At 39.6% G+C, this 27,988-nt stretch overlaps 1 protein-coding gene across 5 annotated transcripts; it reads left to right on the top strand.

Annotated features, from left to right (window-relative positions):
- Positions 1 to 27,986, top strand: CLTRN (collectrin, amino acid transport regulator). Of its 5 annotated transcripts, XM_081115029.1 has the most exons (7): positions 2,083 to 2,229; positions 2,527 to 2,585; positions 4,630 to 4,739; positions 6,544 to 6,629; positions 14,084 to 14,197; positions 18,779 to 18,973; positions 27,220 to 27,986. In XM_081115029.1, exons 4-7 carry the CDS (start codon positions 6,583 to 6,585, stop codon positions 27,374 to 27,376), a joined length of 513 nt encoding a protein of 170 aa, XP_080971155.1. In that variant the 5' UTR covers positions 2,083 to 2,229; positions 2,527 to 2,585; positions 4,630 to 4,739; positions 6,544 to 6,582; the 3' UTR covers positions 27,377 to 27,986. The 5 variants fall into 5 exon arrangements, with proteins under 5 accessions (XP_080971156.1, XP_080971152.1, XP_080971155.1 ...); XM_081115030.1 differs by lacking the exons at positions 2,083 to 2,229; positions 4,630 to 4,739 and adding an exon at positions 1 to 173; XM_081115026.1 differs by lacking the exon at positions 4,630 to 4,739 and having other exon boundaries at positions 2,078 to 2,229.
- Positions 27,987 to 27,988: the final 2 nt, after the last annotated feature.

Here is a 27,988-nt window from a genome sequence, read left to right as displayed (position 1 = left end):
CACATCAAATTTAATGTGACTCACCAGATGCTGTGGAAGACCAGTAATCCCATTAAAGTGAGGAAGACGACAAGGTTCATGTTATTCCCATTACATCATCCTGGTCTGATAGTGCTGCTACAATGAGACAAAACGACAGCAACATCATGCAAGAAGATCCAAGGTTAAGGAAAGTATGTATAAACTATTAAAATATATTAATATTGGTCATCCGTGCTAGTTCATCATGGGTGTTTTGTACTTTTCTATGTTTTCTGTACAGAATTTGTGTTGCAAATTTTTTGTTGTTTTTAAAATGAGACAACATTGAGAAATCATAACTTAAAAGGGAAAATATTTTCTCTCTTCAAATGAATGGCTTAGACTACAATTCAGCATTTTCCTGTATTCAACTCTAGTCACGTAGATGATTAAGTAAAAGCAAAAGAGAGGTAGTTGGTACTTTTATGACATTTCAGGCTAAAGGAAAGCTGAATTGGATTTCTGTCTCTAACATGGCTTTGTTCCTTGATGCCAGTTTTCACCTTTCTTACAATCTCTATTGACTTTTCCTTCCCATGATGACTTTATCTTGTCTAATATTTGCCATGATTACTTGATCTAGTCTGACTTTGTTTGCAGGGGTTAGTTATATTAACTCTTACTTCTAGGAAATTTCCATTTTACCTAATAGTGAAATTTCTAAAATGGCTGGGCTAACTTTTGGCTGCCTCTCCCTCTAGTCTAACTTCGCCTGACTCTGAGCCCTTGCAACCAAAGTGGAGGAAAGGCAAACAAGTTTCCTCAGGTGGAGTTAGCAAACACAAATGGGTCAGATGATACCACCCTAATTAGGAGGGGGAAATGGTGTGATTCTCAAAGTGTTGAAGAAGTGTCATTGTTTGCATTTTCTCATTGTTGCTTTAAATATCCAAACTATTTAACATCCGGGTCACCCAACCTAATTTTCCCACTCATGGTTTTCAAGCCACAAGGTCGAGTTTGGGGAGCAAATGCATGAAGAGGCAGCATGGAAGAGAGGACAGCCCTGACATGGACCCTCTGTGGGGCTTCTACTGGCCTCTACAGAGTGCCCCCCAGGGAAGGAGTCTTGTCCATTCTTTATCTTACTCAGAGCATCTCTGAGGTTTTGCTGCAGTCTCAGCTTTTACACCATGATGACCTGAGATGCAGTGTGGCTCAGTGTGGTGGAGAGAGGGTTCAAGTGACACCTATTTACTCCTCCTGTTGCCACCAATGCCTTGAACAGGAGCCTTGATTTCCTCGCTGTAAGGTAATTAGAACAACTGCACCAGTGAGGTGCTCTTTGGAGGGTTAAAGAAAGAACCCAGCAGACCTAGTTTGTGGTGGGCAGCTCTTAATGACTGCTCTATGGCATCACTGACCAATGTGCTCACCAGCCACACGTGGCTGCTTAATTTAATCAAGAATTCCTTTCACAGCAGCACCAGCCCCATTTCAAGTGCTCAACAGTCACCCATGTCTACTGGCTAACACTCTGTGTGGTGCAGCTAGGAGCATTTCCATCATCACAGGGTGTTCCATTGGACAGCGCTGCGCTATGTCATCAGCTGTGATTTTGCACAGCTGCCACACCTTGGGGCTGACCAAAATCATTCCCTTTGAATTGGAGGCTGGGCCAGGATGTGTACCTGCAGAAGTGTGAGTCAGGTAAGGCCCTTCTTGCAAGGCCTTTGTCTCCAGAGATAGAAAGGAGTGATATTAGCTTTCCAAATTAAGATAGCTTATCTGTCAGCCAGATAGATACTTTAGGCCTGAAAGGATGGGAAGTTCATACCTGGAAAAAACCTCCAGAGAGGACTCAATTCTTTCCATCCTGCACTTAATCAGACAACAAAGGGAGTGTGTATCGGGGGAGGGGAGAGGGATTCTGACTTTGAGCCAGCAGAGGAAACATTCTTTCAAGCTAGAGTTTGCAAAGCACAACTAACCTGTTTTCCAAACAGGTTTTTGTAAATAACTGACAGGAGATGGGGTTGTTTTATCAAAGTATTAACCTAAGTGATGGGGATTAATCATTAAACCTTCTAGCTGGTGGCTTGCTTGTTTCTCTGCTATTCTAATCCAGGTCACAGAATGGCTAAAGCAGCTTTAAGTGGAGGGTGGATTATTTTTCCCTTGGTTTGTCTTGTGTTTTCCTCTCTGAAAGAATGTTGTGGCTGCTCTTTTTTCTGGTAACTGCTATTCATGCCGAACTCTGTCAACCAGGTATGTAGCCCTGAAACTTAAACATAGATGAATAATTTTTAATGTTTGATAAGTCTTTGATTGAAAGACCTCTTTATTTTTCAAAATCTATAGACATGTTGTGGCTTGAAAGTTGAGCTGTTTTATGAAAGACAATTTTAAACCACCTAAGGTGATTACAGTTAAACTTGAGGAATTTGGGGAGCAGTTTATTTGCAGTTCTGTGTTCTGTTTATTTCATTTGCATTAGATATTAGGATTTGTTAGGCTCAGTTTGGGCAGATTTTATCATACACTGCTCTTTTTTCTTTCTGGCAGATGCAGAAAATGCTTTTAAAGTGAGACTTAGTATCAGAACAGCTCTGGGAGATAAAGCAGTAAGTGGAGAACCTGCGTGTTCATTTTAAATTTTGTTTGCTAATAACATTGTGCTTTCTCTAATAATGAGCCTCTTTACCTGGTTATTTTAAAGTTGCATAGATTGCTTCTAAAGACCTCAAATCCAGTATCTTCTTAAAAATGAAAATATTATAGTAAAATAGAAATTGTTAATAAAATGATTTTGCCTAAAATACTTTATCTACAGTTTATGCTAGAAAATATGTGAAGGTTTGTATTATACAAAACGATTTTGCACTGTTGAACATTTCAACCCAGCATAGTGCAGCAAAGGGGCCTGAATCTGGCAGTTAGGTCTTGGTTGGGTTCTGTGCTTCACTATTGTGGTCATTTGAATTTTGTTAGCCGCAGTTTTGTAGACATTGAAAAGAGGTCATATTTCATCCGCTTAAGAGTTTTCATAGCAGAAATTTTCACATTCTCACATGAAGTTTCTTAATTCTTCCTAAGTATCAAAATAATAACATGAAATGTATAGTTATAAAATTGAAATTTAATACTTATGGTGCTCATGTAGTTATAGGAACAGTAAAGAGTATCGAATTAATAAGGTGGTATTTTATAACTTTAGTTTCAGTTTTCCAGTATGGTCTGTGAAAATTTCCCCCAATAGAAGGTGATATTAAGATGCTTAGACTATAAACAGTAGAGAACCGCTAAAGAAATTTAGAGGTATACTGTTTAGAGGCTATATTTTATTTTATTCACTCAATGAGTAATCATTATTGAGAACCTAGTTTACTTTCTAGTTGGGCACCTTCTAGAGCAGTTTGCTCACATCAGCTCATTTAGCTGTCACAATAACCCTTTGAGGAATGTAGTACAGGTATTCCTATTCTCATCAAATGGATGAGCGGTGCAAAGAAAGTAAGTGACCTGCTCAAGATCTCAAGTCACCAGTTGGTAAAGGTAAGATGGACCCCGGACAAGTCTGGCTGCAGGATTCACTCTCTCTCCTTGTGCTATATACCGTTTATCCCAGGATCCTGGGTTCTAGGGATGCAGAGCAGCTAAACCCAGGCTTGTCCCTATCCTTATGGAATTATAGTAGTCAGAGAATTGGTTGGCCATTAAATAGTCAGTGAACCAAATGCAAATGTGCATTCTGGACGAATATTACAGGAAGGAGAAGTACAAGTGGGTTTTGGCCTCAGTACCTGGCATTTGCTGTGAGGTCTGAAGCATGAGTAGAAGTAAACTAAGGGATAACAGAAAAAAGGGCAGAGGAAACAGCATGTGCAAAGGATTCTTCACGAAGGAACTTGGTGACAGTGAGGGGTAGAAGGGAGATTTTTTCTGGAACTGGAGCAGTGAGGAGGAGCATGACACATGATGAGCTTAGAGAGAAAGGAGAGGTCAGGCCAAAGAATATGTGGACTGTGTTAGGGAGTTTTGATATTACCTTTAATGTCATGATAGAATTTGTGTTTGGAAGACAGTTGAACAACAGTGTGGAAGACAGATTGGAGGGTTCTAGAGTAGAAAGGTGGCATCAATTAGGAGGTGATTGGCATAGTGTAGGTGAGAGGTGATGTTCATTTGTCACACACACACACACACACACACACACACACACACACTGAAAGATACTTGTGTTTGTGTGTGTGTGTGTGTGTGTGTGTGTGTGTGTAGAGTAGTGAAGGGATTCGAGAGCCACTGGGATGGTATGACAAGGATGAGTCAGGGATGGAGCTTTTGTTTCTAATTATGCAACTGGATGGGTGATGTCCTATTTATGAGTTAGGCAACCAGGTAAAGACAATAACAGACTTTAATTTTGAACTTGTTGTGTTTGAGCTATTATTGATAAATAGGCAAGGACAGAGCTGAGATATACATTCCTGAGTCATTGGTTCTAAGATGATAATGGAAAGCTGGAGTAAATGACAGTGCCCAGGGGGGAAAGTACAGAGGGCCAAGAGGAGAGAGAGCTTTGAGTTTCTCTAAAACTTGACGTCCTTGTAGAAGACAGTGAACCTGCAAAGGGGGCAGGAGGAAAACTAATACACTCTTGTATCACAGTTGGGAAGAGAGTGCTTCAAGATGAAGGGAGTTTTCAAGAGCGGCAAATGCTGTTGAGAGGCCAAGCAAGATGAGAATGAAGAGTGCTCATTGTGTTAAACAATGTGGAGGTAACTGGTAACTTTAGAGAGAGCTGCGCTTTTAGAATTGCAGAATTGGAAGGCAGATAATGAGGGGCTTTAAGAAGAAGTGGTCATGGTCATTGAACATATAATGAGAGAAGTCTGGACAACTCCTTCAAATATTTTGGCTGTGAAGGACGAGAGAGAGACATAAGTAGGTGGAAAAAGGAAGACCAAGTAATGTGATTCGGTTTTGCTGTTGTTTTATGGGAAAGACTTGAGTGTGGTTGAAAGTCAAATGACAGGCTCAGGGAGCACTGAACAACAGGAGGGGGGAAACTGATATTGTTTAGAGCCTGAGAAGGGCAGAAGGGAAGTGTTCCTAATAGAAGTGGGTGGAATAGCCGTGGACAGGAGGAGAAAAACCACATCTGTCCCTTCAGGGAAGGATATAAATAGAATGTGTGTCTATGGAGGAAGTCTTGTATTTGGTGACAGGAGGTTGGGGGAGTTTAAATTGATGACTTGAGATGTATCTATAAATTATGAAGCAAGAGCATCTAGTGAGATGTGAGGGATAGCACTGAGATTTGTGGGGACTGAAGAGGGCTTAGAATAGTTATTGTGAACCATGAGAGAAAGAAAACTGATGGGGAAACCTAAGACAATTTGGGAGTAGGTCACCATGAATTTAGAGTAACCAAGAAACCCTGTTTTGTGATTTTCTCCAGTAATACTTGATTACTCACTATAATATGAGTAGGCTACATTAGTTTCCTAGTGCTTCTGTAACAAAGATTGGGTCACTTAAACACAGCAGTTTATTTTCTTTCAGTTCTGGAGGCTAGAAATCCAAGACAAGGTGTCATCAGGGTTGGTTCCTTCTGAGTTCCATGAGGGATGGAGTCATTCCAGGCCTCTCTTCTTGGCTTGTAGGTGGTTGTCTTCTCCCTATATCTTCACATGTCTTCTTTCGGTGTGTGGTGTGTGTGTGTGTGTGTGTGTGTGTGTATCCAAATTTCCTCTTCTTGTAAGTACACCAGTCATATTGGATTAGGGCCCACTTTATTGATCTAATTTTAACTTAATCACCTTCATAAAGACACAATCTCTAACGATGATTACATTCTGAGGTACTGGGATAGGACATAAAAATTAATGTTTCTTTGGGAGCGGCAGCCCAATTCAGCCCGTAACATGTACGTACACTCAGGTTTCAAGCTAAGAAAATTTGCACTGATGTTTATAAAGGAAGGAAGCTGAGAGGGGGAATCAGTTTCTGTGGGAAAGAAGAAAGGGAGGAAGGAAACTGACTGTATTTGTCCATTATGAGATGTCCAAATGTCATATTTATTGGCTATTAATACTGCAGATCTGAAGAAGATAATGCAATGGAAAACATACCACACTTGGAATGATAGAATGTACAAGAAACTCTATCCTGAACATTATGGTGATATGATCTATCATAGTTTCCAGTTTTTAGTATATAAGAAAGATGAGGGGGTGGAATACTGTGACCACAATTAGGATCCAGTGCACCGTTTTTGTTGTTAATCCTCACCTGAGGATATTTTTCCCGTTGCTTTTCAGAGAGAATGGAAGGGAGAGAGAGAGGGAGGGAGGGAGGGAGGGAGAGAAACGTAGATGTGATGTGAGAGAGACACATTGATTGGTTGTCTCCCACACACGCCCTGACTGGGGGCGGGGAGTGAATCCCCAACCCAGCATGTGCCCTTGAATGGGAATTGAATCCAGTCTAACCACTTAGCAACACAGGCCAGGGCAATCCAGTGCACTAATTTTTACCTCATGCCTCTTTGCTTTTTATTTCTGTTTTACTTCTCTTCAGTATGCCTGGGATACAAATGAAGAATATCTCTTCAAAGCAATGGTGGCTTTCTCCATGAGGAAAGTTCCCAACAGAGAAAAAACAGAGTAAGTAAACAGTGAAAAATCTTAATTGATAATTTGCAGTATTATTTGAGATCGTGTAATAATTTAAAACTTGATTATGAAAAAACATTATTAATCTCATTTTAACGGAACCACATTTTTGTTTAACTTTTACAAAAGCTTTCTGCATTTCTGTTGTATGCATATTTCTCTTGCTAATGAATAGATAGATAGTATAGATAAGAACTCGACTCTCATTGTATTAGTCAGCTCGGCTCCTGTAACAAAATACCACAGACTGGGTGGCTTAAACAACAGAAATTTATTTCTCATGGTTCTGGAGGTTGGAAAGTCCAAATTTAAGGTGCTGCCAAGGTAGATTTCATTCTGAGGGCTCTTCTTTTGGCTTGCAGGTGCCCCCAGCTAATTGTGTGCTCTTGTGACCTCTTCAATAAAGGGGAAGTGGAAGGGGAAAGAGTGAGCTCTCTGGTATCTCTTCTTATGAGGACACTAATCCTATATTGTTAGGGCTCCACCTATGACCTAATTTAGCCATAATGACCTCCTATAGGCCCTTATCTCCAAACCAGAGGCCCGGTGCATGAAAATCCATGCACACAGTGGGTCCCTCAGTCCAGCCTGAGCCCTCTCACAGTCTGGGACCCTTGGGGGATGCCCACCTGCTGGCTTTGGCCTGCTCCCCAAGAACAGATGATCTAAAAGAAATAATCATATCCTTAGGTAAGGATTTTTTTAAAAAGGTAATGGTCACATGAAAATTCACTGCTAACAGGGCTGAGGGGACTGGGGGACTCTGACGGCAGCCGCGCCGCACACCTGCTGTGTCTCCCCCCCCCCCCCCCCCCCCCCGCGGGGCTGAAGGGACTGGGCGCTGCCATCTTGTGGCTGTGGCCGTTGCCATCTTGTGGGGGTGTGATTGTCAATTAGCATATTACCTCTTTATTATATAGGATACAGTTATATTTGGGGTTTGGGCTTCAAGATATGAATTTGGAGGGAGGGGGACAAATAAATCCATAGTACTCATTTTGAAAATAAATATGTATAGGTTTGCTGGTATCTATCATCGTACCTTGTTTATTTTCTTAAAGGCTTTAGGACAATTTTTAATAGTTTTACATTTTTATCTATTCATCCAGAGGAATTTTCTCTAGTTATGATGTTTCCTACTATCTCTATCTGTGATTAAGGTAACACTCCTGGTTTCTCTCTCCTCTATCCCTCATTCTTTCTCTTAAGAGGTAAAAATGAATGATCTGATTGGTGAGCTGCAAGGAGAAATTGGGCTTGGGTTCTCTTCTTTTTCAGAGCCTTCCTGCCCTCAGGCCGCAGCCATTTGCTGCTCCTTATAGTAAGTACAGAATCTGGCCCTGCATGGGCAGGCACACACCTGGAATGCTGTGTGTGCTGGTTACAGCTGAGCACTGTTTAGATTGGTAGGTGCAGGTCATAAGGTGTTGAATATCTTGTGTAATACTCCAGTGTGTGGTGATAGCTGCCTCAGTTCAGTTCTACATGGGACACTGTAGAGGAATTGATTTCATTTAAGGATTTTTTTTAAATTAGGAAGGAAATTTGTCTGCTGATTAAAGTCACATCCTCCAACCCAGCCTTTTATTTTGGTCTCCTATCTGATGCATTCTTTTGTCTTAACTTTATAATGCATCAGAAGCTGATAAAGAGGCAATAGTGAGGGGAACATGGACCTCTTTTTTTATTGTAGTCTACTGAGGCTGGCCTGTTGAACTGCATTACTGTGGTTGGATCCAGATAATTAAGAATAGAAAGTAGTATGTGGTAGGCATTGATATTTAAATGATGGGTAAAACCAGGTTTCATACAGCTTAGGCCCACACACCTACGAAGCTGGCTCTACCAGATATTATAGGAGGACGGACTAAATATGATTCTTTTGGAATCATTACTAACAAATGTTTTTTTTTTTTTAAATCCTTATTGTTGAAAGTATTACATATGCCCCTTTTTTTCTCCCACTGACCCCTTGTAGTCCACCCCTATCCTAGTGCTCATAGTATTTTCTTACAATCCTTGATATCAAGTGGTTTTCTTTTTTTGGATTTTCTTAATAGTAGAATAGAAGATGTATAGAAAAATTTAAATGATAGAAAGTTCTGATTTCGTTATGTTAGGTTACTTGAAGTTTTGTTGGGACTTTGATTGAAGATGACAACCAGGTGTTTTCAAGATTTTACAATAAGATTTAGGCCAGATTTACTAAAATAGCTTCACAGGAACTTTGAAATATTGAAAATAATTTCTATGGAAAATATAATCTAAATGTAAAATTTTACTCAAATATTGGCTTTTAAGATAATCTATCATTTTTAGCAAGAGAGGTAGAAGTCTAACTCAGGCATGACATTTTCTTTCTGAGTTAATGGTGTAGAGCACAAATGGGTTTCCTCCTCTGCCTATTCAAGGAAAAGTCTTGTGATCTAAACAAGGAACAACGTGCTGTTGTATCCATGGTAAGGGGATTAACAGCCTTGTGCTTGTAAGACAGCATCCCAGCTCCTATTTAGTCCTTTTGATTTCCAGAAACAAGAGCCCAATTCTTAGACCCCTTGGATGCACTTGGCCCTGTCTGGCGCCATTGATGAGAAATGGCAATGGAGCCAATTCTTGGAGAATCACCTTCAGTCCAGGGCTCCCCACACTTGAGGAAAGGCAGTGACTTTTTTGTTTGTTTAACGCCTTAGACTTACTATTCTCCCTGGAAGTGCCATGCAGGAGGTATACTTAGTATTCGGTTGAAGAAGACCCTATGCAGCTAAAAGTATTGCCCTTTTTTTGGTAATATCAGTGTTGGGTAAATTATGGAAATAGTGCTTCCTAAGACACCAGTACAGTGGGAGGGGGGGTATCCTAATAAATACTGGATAAAATTTAGTACACAACAGAACACATTTTTAAAATTTTGTGTAAATATTAAAAGCACCCTTATGCTGACAGATGCCATTATCTTGCATTTGAACACAGCTCTTCCTGATTTTCTAAGTACATGTGTATCTGTTATCTCTTTGTCCATGAAGCAAGTAAGAACTATTTTTAATCCATTGTCTTATTTTATTCTTGTAGATCATTTTAGTGTGCCCAGGGAACTTTAAAAATAACTGCTTTGCTCCTGTATTTGTGTGTTTGTATTTAATTTGAAAAAAAGATATATTTACAAGAGAATTGCAGAGATAATGCAGAGAGATTCTGTATCCCAATAGTCCTCAACCTGAGGGTATTTTGTCCCTTCACTGCTCCTGAGTATATTTGGAAATGTCTGGAGGCATTTTGTTTTTCACAATTTGATATGTTCTTGCCATCTGGTGTGTAGAGCCTAGGCATGCTGCATAAATCCTTCAAAAGAATAGACAACTTCTCACAAGTAAGAATTAGCTGCCTAAAATGTACTGAGGGTCAGAATTTCTACTCTAGACCCATTTTCCTAATGTTATTATCTGTATATATAAAAGGCTAATATGCAGTGTCCCCTTGGGAGTTCAACTGGGAGACTGGGAGTTCAATCACTCGCTGTGACGTGTGCTGACCACCAGGGGGCAGCACGGAATGAAGGCCCTGGTCAGCAGCCGGGAGGCCCTAATAGGCCCTGATCACCAGCCAGGCCTAGGGACCCTACCCATGCACTAATTTCGTGCACCAGGCCTCTAGTGTTAAATAACTATGATAAATATATCAAAATTAAGAAATTAACATTGGCTCTATGTTATTAAACTGTGGCATTTTTCAGATTTCCCTTTTTTAGACTAATCTCCTGTTTCTGTTGTAGAATCTATTCCTCTTTAGGCTGATTCAATCTAACAGTTTCTCCATCTTCTATTGTTTTTCATGACCTTGACATGTCTGAAGAGATTTGTGTTTTTCACCTGCGTATAGTACTGATTCCAGCCATGTAGCATATCAAGGTTACATATGGAAATGGTGTGTTGTTGGGTTATATCTATTATAGGAAATTGTTGTGGCATTTAGAAGGTGGGGATGAGAGATAACCAATGTGATACCCATGTCAGGACATCACCACATAATGAGGAATTTCCTACTCAAAATGCCAGCAGTGTTTTCATTGACACACTAAGATCTCAAGCCCTTTCTAGTCATGTAGAGTGAAAAGCCTAGTCTCTAATCTATCAAATAACAGGAAGTAATCCTCAAAAGAAAAGCGTCATTTATAGAGTTTTAGTCCAAGACTTTTTGTATCTAACAGTAACTATCTTCGTTGAAAATGTTGGTTTTACTCTTTTCAGCATCATTTTAGTCTTTTGGGAATTTTTATTTCAAATGTTTTTACTTTATTTGCCAAAGTGCTGTATTAAAGCATGAGTTGGCACACCAAAGAAACACTGAATAAATAACTTGAATTCATAGTAAGAGACAGTGTAGTTTCATGGTGAGGAGGACACAGGGAAGAACTGATGGAGTGTATGCATTCCTCTTCCTGTTTTATTTTTCTTACAGCATTTCTCCCACCTGGCAGTGTGTACATATATTTACTTGGTTATCATCTGTCCCCACCCCTTTAGAAATCAAGCTCCAAGGGAGAATACAGCTATTTTCTGCCTCTAAAGACAAATACCACAAAATTCATGTTTGAGCAGTATTTAAAGAGATGTTAGGTGGGAAGAAAATCATAGGCAAGTGTTCAGATGACCACTTCCTTGGCTCCTGCTTCCTCTCTTATGCCAGCAGTATTACTTGGTGTTTGTTTAATTTATATAAATGGCATGTGCTACATATAACATTACACCTACCATCCTTTTCATTCAATAAATGTATTTTTGAGATTTATCCTTTTATTTATAAAAGTGTAGCTCTAGTTCAGTAGCTTTTCACTGGAGGTGATCTTTGTCTTTCAGGAGATATTTGGCAATGCCTGCAGACATTTTTGATTGTCACTAGCAGAGGTGGCCTAATGACAACTACTCGAGAGAGGCCAGGGTTGCTGCTAAATATCCTGCAATGCACAGCACAGCTACCCAACACAGAATTATCTGGCTCAATAGTCCAGATGCCCTGGGCTCTTTCTTTCCTTCAATCTGTGGACTCACTTGATAGCACAGACCAGATTTACGTGATCCATTCCCCTACTGATGGACATTGAGGTTGTTCCAGTTCTCAGCTCTGAGAAAGAGTTTGACAGAGAACAGTCTCACTGATACAGTTCTCTCTTTCTCTCTCTCTCTGTAAGAGAACTGCTGGTAGCCATACTCTGTTCCAGGAAACACTTCCAGAATGGATGGACCCACAGACACCCCCTGCACTGCCTGGGATTCCAATTCTCTGCATCTTTACCAGCATTTGTTGCTATTGTACTTTTTAATTTTTAGCTACCTGAAGAGCTTAAATGAGTAGCTCATTAAAAAAACAACTTTACACTGATTATTAATAAGGGCAAAACCATGAATAATTCACACACTACAGCATTCTACAAAATTAGGGAAAATAATTTTGCCAAGCATGCACTTTATTTTGTTCATCTCTCTGTATTTTGTACATGTTTTAACTCACACATTTTGGGAGAACAAGTTTAACAGTTTCTGCCAGTAGAGGTCACTGTCTCTCAGAGATTCTCCACTAGGGTGTCTCTCTCTCTCTCTCTCTCTCTCTCTCTCTCTCTCTCTCTCTCTCTCTCTCTCTCACACACACACACACACACACACACACACACACACACACACCTCCTTCCAAGCCTCTCCACCCCCACATCCTGGAATATTTGGCAATGACATTTTAACAATGTGGTTATGCTGCTGGCACCTAGAGGTTAGAGACCAGGGACTCTTCTGAAACCCTGCAATACAGAGGACAGTACCCAACAAGCAAGAAAGAATTGGCCCCAAATGTTAACAGTACCAAGCTGGAGTGGAAGAATCCTATTATATGAATCTTTGAAAGAAAGACTGTGACCATCTCCAAGATAATAACGATGCCTATACTTAATGTTTAAAATAAGAACAAACTTTTTAGTATGCAAACTGGACAAGCAGGGGTGAAAAATGCCTTCCTCATTAGTGTGTTCCTAGGAAAAGGCAGTAGGGGTGAGTGGGTGGGTGGGAGGAAGGCAAATGTTTGATTGTTAGCAGTGATTCTATATGTGGGTGCTACCAGACAAGGAGAGGGGGTTCGGAGGCTTGGCAGACCTGCCAGCTGGGATGGTGGTGGGTGACCTGGTAGTATCCTTGACTCATGCAGGGGCAGAGTAGCACTCATCAGGGTAAAAGAACTGTGGTTTTTGAGTCCTAGGAGTTGGTGGTGGCAGGGCCTCAAATAATAAGACACCAGCATGACAGTTCTCTCCCAGTCTCCAGCTGTGACTCTGTAACCTGTGCTGGTGATGTCCTTGCCTCAGGGTGGATGACAGACAGGAACGGCAGGGTAGTGCTATTGTCCTCCTTTCGACCTGTTGCACCAGGAGCAGAGCCCCAGGCCTGGGCACAAGGGAAAGGATCACTCCGTTTCTCCATACGGGCTTGAAGGCAGACGGCCTGAGCTCTAGGCTTGGCCTCCTTCTCTTGGTGTCTGGGTCTCAAACCAGACCCAGATATGTCTGTCAAATTTCCTCTTTCTTTTCTTGCATTGGCTGAGAGGCCTCAGTACTATCTCCTTAGCACAGAGGTCTGGGTGCCCTTGGATGGGTGGGTACATGTATATGAATAGAGGGAAGCACATTTCCAATTTACGGTTGGAAAACAGGTAACTGCAAAAACAGTGTTCAAAGGTTTATGGTAAACTGAACATAACACTTCAGTTTGGAGGTCTGTTATTGGTCCAGCCCCAATACTGGAGTGGGAGAGGGACAGAAATAGTGGCCATTAGAGCAACTATTGGATCAAGAGTGGGCAGTGGATTTATCTGGATCCGAGAAGCTTCAGTGGTTCAGAGAGGCCCAGTGTTTGGAAGGCAGGGGTGCTGCCAGCTAACAGGTGATGGAAAGTGAGGTCCCTAAAGCTCTCTACTAAATAATTCTTCTTGATTTTATTTTTTTTTGGTAGAGTCCTTATTTAAGGAATGGTCCTCAAGTATATGATTTTGAAAAAAAGAAATTTCCTATGTAATTTTATTCTTTTTTTTTAAAATATATTTTACTGATTTTCTACAGAGAGGAAGGGAGAGAGACAGAGAGCTAGAAACATCGATGAGAGAGAATCATCAATCAGCTGCCTCCTGCACATCTCCCACTGGGGATATGCCCGCAACCCAGGCACATGCCCCTGACCGGAATCGAACCTGGGACCCCTCAGTCCGCAGGCCGACGCTCTATCCACTGAGCCAAACCGGCCCCGGCTGTAATTTTATTCTTAATAATACCTCTCTTCATAATGGTAGAAATTACTTTTCATTAATAGCTAAGACATCTCTTAAGATGGCAATAACACCAGAGTAGATGGTCCAGTGAAATGTGGTATAATTTGCTTACAGTGTTTTTTTTTTCTTCCCATCATTTGCAGAATTTCCCATGTCTTACTTTGCAATATAACCCAGAGGGTGTCATTCTGGTTTGTGGTTACAGATCCTACGAAAAATTACACACTTCCTGCTGATGAGATACAGTCAGCCATAAGGTAATCACTGTGAAATATGCCTTCTACCAGTAAATCATCCTGTTGATTAATTCAGCTCTTTTCATAGGCATTAAAGAAAGTTATCTCTGCTTTACAATATTTATTTATTAAGATGTCAAGGATTTTATTTTGCTAGTTTGTATTAGAGATTATAGATCAGTGGTTCTCATTAAGGGGTACTTTTCCCTCTAAGAGACATTTGGCAATGCTTCCAGATATTTTTGCTGTCACAGCATGGGGCAGAGGGAAGTTTGCCACCAGGCAGAAGTTAGGGATGCTGCTAAACATCCTACTATGCCCAGGACAGTATCACACAACAAAGAATTATTAGACCCCAAATGTCAATCATGCTGTGGTTGAGAGACCCTGGCTTAAATATTAGCTAAGAATGTTTAGTACTGTCTTTTTTTCAAAAGCAAGAACACCTTGTACAGAACTATTGTGTGATGGTTCATCACATGGATTCTGGAGGCCAAATGTTTAGGTTGTTAATTCTGGTTTTGCTTCTTGCTAATTATTTGAATATAGACAAATTACTTCTCCTCTTTTGCTTTCTTTTTTTCATTTATAAAACAAGAATAATATGATACCCCTAGCTCAGATTTCTTGGGTCTCTAAGAACTTACCTTCCTTAGTCAATGTATAGTCTTTATCTTTAAAAGATACCTTTTAGATAACTACATACATAGTTACTATAATATTATTGACTATATTCCCTGTGCTGTACTTTAAGTCCCCATGACTATTTTGTGCTTACCAATTTGTAAAAGATACCTTTTTTAAAAAAAGAGGTAAAATTAGGACTCATACAAATAAAAAATAAATTCTATCAAATACTTTGTTATTTCATTCATTAATGAGGAAACTAGTAAAATATTAAAACTAGTTCAAAGGAGACTTCAAGGAAGCATGCATCCATAGGAATCGAGGAATGGTGATATTCATTTAAAAAAAGATGCACCAGTTTATTTATCAAGTAGTCATCAATCATGTTCCACCAGACACAATTCACTTGATTTTCTTTGGACAGGAATCATTTACATTATGTTAGTTTTATATACAACTTACAGATTTGCAAAATAACTCATAAACAATAAAAGGCAGAAATTGTCCAGAAAGGTGTTCTTGTCAGATACTCAGTGATATTTTTTTGCCCATTTCAAGATTTATAGGTTTTCCTCACGGTTCCCCTCCTCCTCTCCTTGTGATCATAACAAACTTTGAAAAGGGAAATGTAGCCTTTATGTCATAGAAGCAGAAGGATGCAATTTGTTTTTATTTCAATTACTGTGCACACTTTATGTATCAAAACTTCAGATCCCACGCATGATTAATGTTGGGCAAAGGTATATTGGAAGAAACAAACTATAGGGTATCCCAAAAATGTACATACACTTTAACAGCTGATAGCTCAGTTGATGTTTCTTTCTTTTCAGATTTAACCCATTGGAATTAATCGTTATGCAAAATGTGTATACATTTTTTGGGACACCCTGTATTTTCTGAAAAAGAAAAATGAAACAAAGTGCAGAACTCTCTTTACTATAGATTTATAAGTTACTAAGGTTCACATTATTGTCTTTACCAAGGTAAAATATCTAGTGAAAGAACTCATTTGCTTTCTGTAAAATATTAACATTTAAGATAATGAGCACATGATAAAATGCCAAAGGTTTTGTGTGAACAATCATCTATTTCCCTTGCTGAAGCAAAGTTATTGATGCCAGGGGTGGGGAACCTTTTTTCTGCCAAGGGCCATTTGGATATTTATAACATTATTTGTAGGCCATAGAAAATGTTCAACTTAAAAAATTAGCCTGCTATATTTGGTCAAACATTTCATTAACTCACCACAAATGCTTTGGCAGGGCCAGACCAAATGATTTCGAGGGCCTTATTTGGCCTGCGGGCCAGACGTTCCCCACTCCTGATCTATACCAATGGGAAATGATTTAATCTCCTTTAAATGATGATTGAACTAAATTGTTCCTACACTTTTGCTACTAAGAATACTGTTAAGACCCACCACTTAGGTAGTAAGATCTAGGAATATTGTATTTCACGTGAAAAGGGCTTTTATTCAAGCCCTGTGGTGTGGGAGGGCTACAAGGAAAATGAAGGCACTTGTGGTTAAACCAGGCCTCAGTTCATGTTAAGGAGGAAGTGTTTGGGGTGAAGGTAGATATGTAGATGAATATGTTCACAACAAAATCTTTGTTTCAAATAGCAGGAGAAAATATTCAGGGGGTGAGGATGGCTAATAGAATGGAAATTTATGTCAGGGAATGGATAGGGCTCAACAGGATTGTATGAAAATAAAGGAAACAATATCAAGAGCGAAGGATAGAGTGAAAAGAAGGATGTGGTGCTTACAGTACAGGTAAGAGAAATTTCAAGTCTGAAGGATCTACATAGTTGGGCAAAATAATATTAGTTATACCTAATTTGCCCAACACTTTTTGGTTCACAGGCATGTTTTTATGCATCTGTGGCATTTAATACCAATGCCAGTCATTTTTGAGTCATTATTCTTATTCCTCATTTATAAATGAGGAAATTGAGATTCAGGGAGATTAATTGGTTTGCTAGAAAAATAAACAGTGAGACTTGAACCCAGGCATGCTGCCACCAAGTCCAGTGATTTTTTTTCTCTCTACTGGAGTGTTTACACCTATAGAATCAGGTGAGGGAATGACTGACCAGTTCTAAGATGTCTGTTTTAGCTGTTTTGTGAGGGTCTGCCCGTATTCAAGGCCAATCTTGGCTGAAAGATTCTTGTTGATTGATACCTATTGGGGATTTCAATGGTGGACTGAGATTTAGTCTGTACTGAACTGGAACTTCTAATCAGCCCGAAAGGTGATAGAATGGCAAAGTGTTAACCTACCAAATAGATAGGATGAGAATGCAGAGCAACTTTTCATTTTACTCTGACTTACACCTTAGTAGAGGAGTTCATTATTTTGTGGAAATATTTGTGTTTCTGGACTATCAATATTAGGTTGTAAAAAAAGAAAACATTCTACAGTTTGGTAAAAATCACATTGACATTATCTCCTGCTATAGATTATCTGGTTGGGATTATCTTTTATATTAATGAATAATCATGCCTCAGCATAGATTTTTATTTGCTAAAGGAGGTCTTTCCTGATTGCTTGGTGCGGATCTGCAGAGATTCTCAAGCCATTACTGTCAAGTTCAATACGGGCACTGTACAAGACAGTAGTCACCAGCCATATGTGGCTACTGAGCACTTGAAATGTAGCTAGTCCAAGGTTAGATATGCTCTAAGTGTAAAGACTACACTGAATTTCAAACACTTAATACAAAATAAGACGTGAACCAAGGCAGTATTGATTATATGTTGAAATTATATTTTCTTAGATGTATTGGGCAAAATATATTATTAAAATTAATTTTCCTTGTTTGTTTTCACTTTTTTAAAAAATGCAGCTCCTAAAATTTTTTAAGTCACACATAAGACTCACATTGTATTTCTATTTTTCAGGGCTGCTCTAGAGGGAGATGAAGTCAGCTTGTCCAGTGTGAATTCAGTAAAGGTCATACTGTATCTCTAAGAAATCTCATCTAGTTTTCAAATTCCAGTTTGAAATTAACTTTTTTTTGGTTTCAGTCAAAGAAGTCTTTATAACCAACCCTTCCCTAAGGCATGTTTCCATGCCTACCTAACTGGTAACATCACCAAAAATGCAGATTTTCCCCAGGAAAAGTAGCACATTTACCTTTATGATTTCTAGACTTTTGGACTCCTAAAGCACCATTTACTTTAGTCATATAGAACTACTTGCAGTTTACTGAGAAAATCATACTATTCCATATCTCCATTCCTGTACTCACTACACAATTTGGTCTAAAGAACTCCTACCTGTTCCTCAAAACACAGTTCAAAAGTTGCCTTCTCAGGAAAGCAGCCCTGACTTCTCACTATGATGTACTTAGCCCTCTGCTGGGCTCCCCAACTGTACCCATATTTGCCTTTTTCATAGAACATTTTTTGCACTGTGATTGTAGAGGGGCCGATCTGTCATGATTCTAGACTGTAAGGTCTTTAGTATTTTTATTTCACATTGTTTTTATAGCACCTAGCACAGTATTTGGTACTTAGTAAGTTTTCCACAAATGTTTGTTGAATTAATGGGGGGAAAAAGACCAAACTGATGGATTTGCAACTGCTCCTGGATTAATGTTTTCTTTTCTCTTCCTGATTTTCTTTTGTTCTCATGTTCATCATTCACTTGTTAGCATATAATTTTATCTTTTGGGGCTGTTGGTATTTATGCAAATCACCTTAAATAGATTATTGTCATTTTAACCTAGATGCTACCTCTTAGGAAATAAAACATGGTGGGCAGAGCTCAAAGTTCAGGACTTCTGGTTACTTCTAGGACATTTGCAGCAAGGGAGGGCAGTAATGCATAGAAGAGCACAGCACTTATGAAAAGAATACCACAGCTGAATGCCCTCGTCAAACTGCCTTATCGTGGAGAGATAGGTCTACATTTTCTGTTCCTAATTTTTTTCTGTCTTGTTTTGTTTGTTTTTATTGTCATTGTATTTTAGAATGAATAGGAACCGGATCAACAGTGCCTTTTCTTTGAATGACCAGACTCTGGAATTCTTAAAAATTCCTTCCACTCTTGCACCACCCACTGACCCATCTGTGCCCATCTGGATTATTATATTTGGTGTGGTATTTTGTATCGTCATAGTTGCAATCACGCTGTTGGTTTTATCAGGAATCCGGCAACGTAGAAGGTAAGATATTGAAAGGGAATGATTAAAGAGTGTTTTTCTATTTGCTCATGACTTGGAAAAATAAGGAGAGGGTTTGTCCCTAGCTGAAGATAATGCCTTATATCTGAAACTTTGAAAAAAAATGATGATTTAAAAAATATCACTTATGCTCTTGTTTTTAGAGGCTTTTTGGAGTCCAATGTCCCTTATTTAATTATGCTTCTTTCCATTACTATAATTCTCTCTATTCTACACCATATGAATGTTACATATCCAGAGTCAATTTTAAATCTACATTATGATTTTATAGGCTAGATATACAGAGCAAAGCAGACTTTTTTGTAGGCAGAGTTAGTCTTTGGTAGTCATCCACCTCCAAATGCCAGTAGTTCCACAGTTCTTTCCTCCCCACCTTGGCCTACCTCTTCTTGGCCCAGTGCCTGTAGCCGCCATCTTGTCCCAGATACTTTTTGGCTGTTTTATACTTCCCCCCCTTTGATGATGCTCATCCCTCTAGTGCTTATGGTATGATAAAGAACTGCGTTCCTCCAAGTGGCCTTTGAATAAACTCCCTGCATCAGACTCACCTGGAGCACTTGTTTCAAATGTAGGTTCCTTGGCTTTATCACTGACCCACTAAATTAGAATCTCTGAATGGGATGCATTTTAATAAATATTCAGGTTACTTTAATTAATTTAGTTTGACAGCTTCCAATTTAGCACCTTATGAATAAATTTCTACTCCTTGAGTTGATTTACCTGGATTCTGGGACACTTGCAAATTTTGCTGTCTAAATGAATGATATTACTTCAAGAGAGAACTTCAGACTAGTGGTGGAGTTAGTAAGGTTGTGGGGCAGGTTGAGAAGAGACAGGATTTCTCAGTTTGATGAAAGGAGAAAACTTTGTTTACAAGTACCTCTGATACAGATGGGAAGTGGAGGGAGGCCTCAACTCTTCACTGGACCACTTGGGTGCTTCTAAACCTTTCTTTCTGATACCGAAAAAGGAAAATTCTGATAAGTGGGACATGCATTGTTTTCAAAAGGGTTGATGCCCAGATAGGACATGTAAGATCTGTTTGGCCAAGTGTGTGTTCAACTCAATGTTTCTCCTGAGGTTTGCTACTTTCCATATGTTTCACCTTAGTTACTAACACATGGGAATCATTTTAAATCATGGGCTTTATAATTTTTCACAAATGATAAGTGAAATGCTGTGGAATAAATGTGATTTATGTCTAGTCCCAAATTAAACTCAAAGATTGAGATCAAGTTGTGCTTGCTTGATTTTCTTGAACTTGGCATGATATGTGATACAAAGAGACTTGGTACAAGTTGTTTATTATTATTTTTTAGAATATTAAGAAATATTCTCTGTAATATTTGAATACCTACATTTAATATTTTACAGTTTTGCATTAATCCTAAAATGCTCTAATTCTATGGATTCTATTGATTGTAACCTTTATGGATTGACTTTATCTCCTATATTTCCCAATATAGCATAGGAGTTTAAAAAATGGACTCTGGAGATAAACTGCTTAGATTCCAAGTATTTATCACCTGATTCTGCTCTTATATATAATCCATTAACTGTATGAATATCAGGAAGCACAGGCAATGAGTCAGAGAAATCAAGCTCAGGAGAATATAGTTTGTGGTGCTAGAATCATGTTGGTTAATTTTTTCCTCTGTGTGTAGATAACTTGGCTATAGCAACAGTGAGGTACACTAGAAATAATTAACTTGGTGGGGTAAAAAGAGTTAATGCAGTAAAGTGCTTAGAGTGGTGCCTGGCATACAGCGAGCGCTCAATAAGTGTTAGCTGTTACTATTATTTTATTATCCTGCCATTTGCTGGCCTTTCAGCTAGTTTATGCTGGGATCAGCTCTTTCCTTCTGAGTAGATTCTACAGTAATATAATAATTGGGTGTGTAGCATCATAATCTGTTGCCTGGGAGAAGTGAGGCTGTTGTCACAGTTTTGCCTCCACAAATTCATTTCATGTTCAAACTAGGAAAACAGATGGACAAATCTCTTTGTAAACCTGGAGAGCATCAATAATTAGCAAATATAGTCAGGACAATTATGACAACGTTCTGAAGATGAATTGATTAGTTGTGTTTTAAGTTTGCTATAATCTGGTGGGTTTTCTTGTGCAGAGTATTATTTCAGAGTGGGAGAAGGTATAGTTTGAAGTGGAGAGAGCCCTAATACTTGTGATGAAAGCCTTTTCTAATCATGGAAAATATATGATCTGTCCCTTAAACCTTTAGTCTTGAGGGAGACAAGATGAACTGCATATACTTCACAATGATGTCTGTACTAGATCTATGTCTAGCCCCAGCCCAGATGTAGATGTTTTAGTTCTCTTGTCAGCCTTATGATGATGGTGATGATGATGATGGTGTTGGTAGTAATGATGGTGATAGTGATGGTGGATGATGATGTTGACAATGATGCTTATAACAGTGAGGGTGATGTGATAATGGTAATGGTGGTGATGTCGATGATGTGCTGTGTGTGTTTTGGTAGGAAGAGCACTGGATCAATACTATTGGTTTTAGGTTCCAGTCTCAGACCCTGGCATTTATTAGCTGAGCGACCTTTAGTATGTCACATATGGCAAATGAGAATATTTTTTACCTCGCTCCCTAATTGTTTCAGAAATTTTAGAGCTTAATAATTATATTTTTTTCTTTGCTGTTCTTAAATGTACATACTCAATAGGAATCACCTATGTGTTTTTAGCGAAGCCTGTGAGACTAAATAGAGTTCTAGGTTCACTGCTTTCACCCATCTTGTTGCATTCTGAAAGACAAGTTACTCCACATATTTGAATCTTAGCTCAAATATGAAAAGTAGGGACACCAATACACTGTTCATAATATTGCAATGGGAATTAAATGAAATGATGTGCGCAAAGGACTGGTTTCTGCCATGTAATAGATACTAATTATTATTATTATTGCTATCACATGGCAGATATAAAGCAATCTGCCTATAGATATATGGTTAGAAAGTACTGGTACCATTGTTTAAAACAAGGCAGGCTTGATCCCAAAGCCCACCAATCTCACTGTGCTGCAATGCCCACTGAAACTGTTCCAGCAACACGATTTCCCCCAGGAATCATCCATATTGATTATGAGGACAGCCCCAATTCCCCAATAATTTATTATGTGTTTCAAAGTCATATTTGTCTATCTTTTGTTGTTTTTATGGCTATTCTTGGGCCTTGGCTCTTCAGCCCTATCTTTTTGAAGGAAGACAGAAGTACTCTTTCGCCACCACTACTTTATCTTGAGCAATCCCTATTCATTAACACCCCCTAATTCTGAGGGACACGCGATACTTCTTTTGTCCCCTCTTTTTCCGCTCTTCTCTCTAGATCTGTGGGAGATTATTCACTCTGAAGGCTCCTAGGGGCTAGTTTCAGGTATTTTAGTCACTCAAAAATATATATCTATATATTTGATTTCAGAGAGGAAGGAAGAGGGAGAAAGAGATAGAAACGTCAGTGATGTATGAGAATCATTGATCAGCTGCCTCCTGCACACCTCACACTGTGGATCAAGCCCTCAACCCGGGCACGTGCCCTGACCAGCAGTCAAACCGTGACCTCCTGGTCCATAGGTCGACACTCAACCATTGAGCCATGCCAGCTGGGCCCGTCACTTTTTTTTTTTATTCTCTTCCTGAACTACCTGACATTGCAGGAACAGCGGAAGTCATTTAACGCTTAGTTTTATTTTTCAGGGTTTTTTTTTTTCAGAACAACAAATCAGAATGATTCACAAAGATAGTTAAGTTTTATTATTCTTAGCACAGGCAGTGAATCAGTTTATTACAGTACACACTATGAAACGTGACAAAATGCTGTATTACTACCGTAAGATCACCTTTGAACTGCTTATCACGTCCACCAGCCAGAATGTTACTGACACTGCAATTTGTGAAGCCCAGCAATGTCAAGACTCTGTATGACTGACTCTAAGGTCACAAAAGAACAATGTGTACCTACTTTGCCACTGACAGCTCAGTTTGCTAAATTTCCACAGCAATTTCACTCAGCATCTCTTTTGGTTGAGAAATCCTTCTTCTAAAAAATAAAACTTGTCCTCATCAGTGTGCATCTTCCTTTTTAGTTCCTCCTCATTCCTTTGTAGTGACGGATGGATTATTTTTCCTTTGTGGTTGAGGAGCAGGAGGCAAGATTCCTTGCAGTGATCTGCCTGGGATCAGCTGTCTGCAATTTTTCTTCCAATTCAATAAAAACATTTTTAAAGTGAAGAAACTGGTAAATAAACACTGGCAACTGTTATTTCCAGCACTGTGTTACATTGCCACCCACTTCAGACTGCTCTGTCCACTAAGATTTTTATAATATGGCTTTCATACTTAACACAGAAATTTTTAGGGTAAGATTGGACTGTTTAAAATCTCCTTATTATTATGGATATTATTATTCACTCCAAGCCCAATCGGGAGTGACTTGGGGGAAAATTGATTGAGCTAGGCATTTTTTAATGATAATTTATAAATATACATTTGTTTCCAGGGCTTCATCCCTACTGAAATATCACTCCTCTCTTTTATAATCCATTAAAAAATGGAGGGAGGGAGCATGAGTGAAATTTGGAGTTTTTCCGTTTTATTGAATCTTTTCTTTTCACTTTAGGACATGGACTGTGTCTCTTCCACCATATAGTAGGCACTTAAAACATAGTTACTCAATGAACGTTGGGTACTATAAATGAAATGATGGGATTGATCGTTAGAGAATGTCAGTTTTGTTTTTTGCTTTCTGGAGGACGTGGAAAGTAACAATACTCCTGTCCAGAAGAGGAGGGGCCAAGGTATTCTAATCCTCTGGTAGGTGACATCATCTGGCAGGAGGACCTTCTCATCACATAAAACTATGCCTACCCCAACCTGTGTTGATCACTGATTGCTGGGGCCTGGAATAGCCATTGTAGTGCCTCACTCTGAGGATGGAGAAACACAGAAGCCTATCCTTTTCTAGGTCTCTGGGATTATAACCCCCAACTTTCAACCCAGCATTGGGTCTTATAGTGACACATTTGACAGAGGCATATAAAATGGCACAATACTTTCAAGTGATGACAGTGGGATCTACATTATTGGATGCTACTTTCATTACGAACTCCAGCTATTTGAAATTATCTAATGAACCATCAACAAAGCCTGGCAAAATCTATACTAACTCTTAATTCCTAAGGTAGGATAATGAATATTTTCCTCCATCCATTTGAAAAAATAACAATACAAGAGATACAGGAAATATCACGCGTGTATGTGTTGCTTCCCTTCCCTCCCTCCCTCCCTCCCTCCCTCTCCTCCTCTCCTTCTGTCGTCTTCTTCTTCTTCTTCTTCTTCTTCTTCTTCTTCTTCTTCTTCTTCTTCTTCTTCTTCTTCTTCTTCTTCTTTTCTCTCTCTCTCTCTCTCTCTCTCTCTCTCTCTCTCTCTCTCTCCCTCCCTCCCTCCCTCCCTCCCTCCCTCCCTCCCTCCCTCCCTCCCTCCTGAGAGATTAAGGGAAAAAATTGGTGATGGGGTGGGGCAGGGACACAGAATTACATATATACTATATAATTTTAGTATGTCACATCTGGAGGCACTTGTGAATATGTCTCATTTGTTGGTGATGTTCACCAAATTCCTCCCTTAACAAAATACAAATGTCTCTTTATAATTAGTACATTGCTTGTGGGGGTGATATATTGAGACCATGTAAATATCCTGTTCCTTAACTATTTCTCACACAGTGGTTTAGTATCCATTGATGAGCCTCATTAGAATAAATTATTATTATAGTGGTGATTTTCTGTTATTCCTTCTACATCAGCTACCATTCTTTCATAAACACAAGCTCTTTCTTTTCTCTCTCTCTTCCTACAACATATTCTTTAAAGCATATTGGAGTAGACTTTCATATAGGACTAATAGGAAACCCTACCTCAGTCATCACTGGGGTATCTTCACCACCTCCTCACCTTCCAGAGTTACTAAGGTTCTAAGGCACTTCCATAGTGGTGGGAGTCTGTCCCAGTCACCACAGCAATGCCTATCATCCCAGACAGGTGATCATTCAGGTCTGCCTCTTTGGAGTTTCCTTAGATTCCTGGGACAATAGAATCTTTGGTAAGTCTGGGAGCTTTGTGCTTAACATCATGCCTCCACGGTGCCCCAACACTTAACTTGCGATAAGCCTCAGGGAAACTCTTCCTCTCTGTGATTGCCTAGAGCGGTGGTCAGCAAACTGCGGCTCGCGAGCCACATGTGGCTCTTTGGCCCCTTGAGTGTAGCCACGAAGTTTCAATCGCACTGTACGTGTGCGTCCGCACGTGGTATTTCGTGGAAGAGCCACACTCAAGGGGCCGCAGTTTGCCGACCACTGGCCTAGAGGTGCCCACCTCTCCATTTTGCTCCTTACCTCTATGATATCAAGCATAATTGGCTCAACTGTTTTTGGTCTTTCACAAAAGACAGGAAGAACTTTGAATTAAAGGCTACAGCTTTCCACACTCCAAAGAAATATTAAGGGCCTATTTACCACTTGGGTGGGGTAGCAGTGTCTACAAAGGATATGAGAATGAAAACTCAGAATTTATCCTGTCATGTAGTATTTTTGAAATGACCTGGAATTATAGCTACAAGTTGTAATATAATCAGTAAAATGTGTTTTGAGTTCCAGAAACTTGGCTTACAAATAAATACAACTGTTTTGTAATAAGTAGAGCCAAGCAATGATACCTACAATATATAATGTTTACTTCCTTGCTCTAAAGTAATGTGAGTTTGCTTCTTCATATGTCATTTCAATTTGATTTTCACTCAACATTTGCAGACCATTAATTTGTCAAATCCTATGAGAGGAATTTATTACTTTTTTTAAATTCAATTTTTGTTAAGTTCTCCTAGAGCAGTGGTTCTCAACCTTCTGGCCCTTTAAATACAGTTCCTCATGTTGTGACCCAACCATAAAATTATTTTCATTGCTACTTCATAACTGTCATGTTGCTACTGTTATGAATCGTAATGTAAATATCTGATATGCAGGATGGTCTTAGGTGACCCCTGTGAAAGGGTCATTCGACCACCAAAGGGGTCGCGACCCACAGGTTGAGAACCGCTGTCCTAGAGCCAAATTTTTTAACTTACCAATTTACCGTACATTTCCTCCATATGCCTTCATTCAATTTGTGTGTTAATGTAATGTATATATGTATGTATGCAAACATATTCATTTATATAAATATACATATGCATTCGTATATATGTATTCCAAGTAAGATCATTCATTTTGATCAATATGTATATGTCATCCATGCAGACTTCTTATCTTGATAGCATCTTTTCACCACATCAGCTCTTTATGATCTTTGAAGCTTATTTGAAAACTAGGGGCCCAGTGCACAAATTCATGCACCTTGAAAGGAACTGTGGGCTGTGAGGCTGCGGTGGGCATAGGGGCTGGTCTCGGCCCATCCTCCAAGCCCCTGCCCGGCTCCTCGCACTGTGGCCCCAGGTCCCCGGTCTGCCAGCAGCCTTGCTCCTGCTGCCGCTGCTCCCACACACTGATAGAGTAGGCCCCACTCGCACCTGCTGATGGCGTGGAGTGATTGGGGCTGGTGCTGGCAGTGGGTGTGAGTGGGGCTGGTGCCATCAGCAGGTGTGAGCAGCTGCTGCTGCCCTGATCACCCCTCAGGAGCAGGGGGAGATGGAGAAGCCCTTAGGGGCAGTTGGGGATGTCAGCCACTGCTCACACCCACTGACGGCGCCAAGCTATAGGGACCAGTGCCGGGCACCAGCAGTGGGTGCGAGCGGTGGCTCTGGCGCTGGCAGCAGGTGTGAGTGGGGCCAGCATCGGCTGCAGGTGCAAGCGCTGGGCAGGTCTGTGGTGCACAGGAGCAAAGAATTTTCAGAAACCATCAGAGGTTTGCCCTGATGACAGCGACTGGTGCCCTGCCTTGGTATGGTGCCCCTGCTCACCTGCTCCACCATCCGTCTGCAGCTGACACCCGCCATGTTCTGTGTGCACCTCCTGGTGGTCAGCACATGTCATAGCAACCAATTCTTTGGTTTTTCCACCTTTTGGTCTATTTGCGTATTAGGGTTTTATATATATAGATAAATAGCATCAATTTTTCATCATTTTAAGTTTCCTCTTTCCTGCTTTCCCTATTTGTGTAGAAGACCATGATTTCTCCTGGATCCCAATAATTCTTTTTATGTGCATTTAGGAAGAACAAAGAATCATCTGAAGTGGATGACACTGAAGATAAGAGTGAAAACACGATCACTATTGAAAATGGCATCCCCTGTGACCCCCTAGATACGAAGGGATGGCACATTAATGACACTTTCATGACAGAGGATGAGCGGCTCACCCCTCTTTGAAGGGCTGCTGTTCTGCTTCCCAAGAAACTCACACATGTTTCTGTGCAACTGTTGAGCACCATAAATTATTAAGGGCAGATTACATATTTTGTTTCACCATTCTTCTTTGTAAGAAAATTTGAATGTGCATGAAAGTGAATCAGTAATACCTGTGAAGACCATTGGAATCATAAGCTGTTGACTACTCCAAATATTTTAAAGTATTTCCCTGACAACACAGTGTGTAAGTGTAGTCATTTGGTGTTTGTGATTATTGATTTAAAAGTCCATCAGTATTTAAGCATTTTCAAAAATAAGGACTATATATATTTTACACTCTGGAGACCTAAGGAAAAATATTTTTCCAATGGAGAATCCCTATAATAATTATGAATATTATTTATATCATTCTGTATATGACTAAGTAAGCAAGGATAAAAGTAATTATTGTACATGGGATGGATAAAAATGGAAGTATTGATAAACAAGGTAGAATTTGATCCTATTATAACTATTGCTTATGTATTTTCTGTCAATCTCTACTAGTGCAGCTCTATTTGTTGACTTTTTCTGCAATCTGTAAAAGTACAGTCTATAATAAATAAAGTGCTAATTATTTTTTTTGATTATGTG

The sequence above is a fragment of the Myotis nattereri genome (genome assembly GCF_964212035.1).
Source record: "Myotis nattereri genome assembly, chromosome: X".
In the NCBI taxonomy this organism is placed as follows: Eukaryota; Metazoa; Chordata; class Mammalia; order Chiroptera; family Vespertilionidae; genus Myotis; species Myotis nattereri.
This window is presented reverse-complemented; position numbering and strand designations above follow the sequence as displayed.

Coding starts and splice junctions, on each gene's coding strand:
- CLTRN (XM_081115026.1), top strand. CDS start 2,172: ATGTTGTGGCTGCTCTTTTTTCTGGTAACTGCTATTCATGCCGAACTC. Junction 2,586..6,543: donor CAGCTCTGGGAGATAAAGCA/GTAAGTGGAGAA, acceptor ACTTCTCTTCAG/TATGCCTGGGATACAAATGA. Junction 6,630..14,083: donor CCCAACAGAGAAAAAACAGA/GTAAGTAAACAG, acceptor CATCATTTGCAG/AATTTCCCATGTCTTACTTT.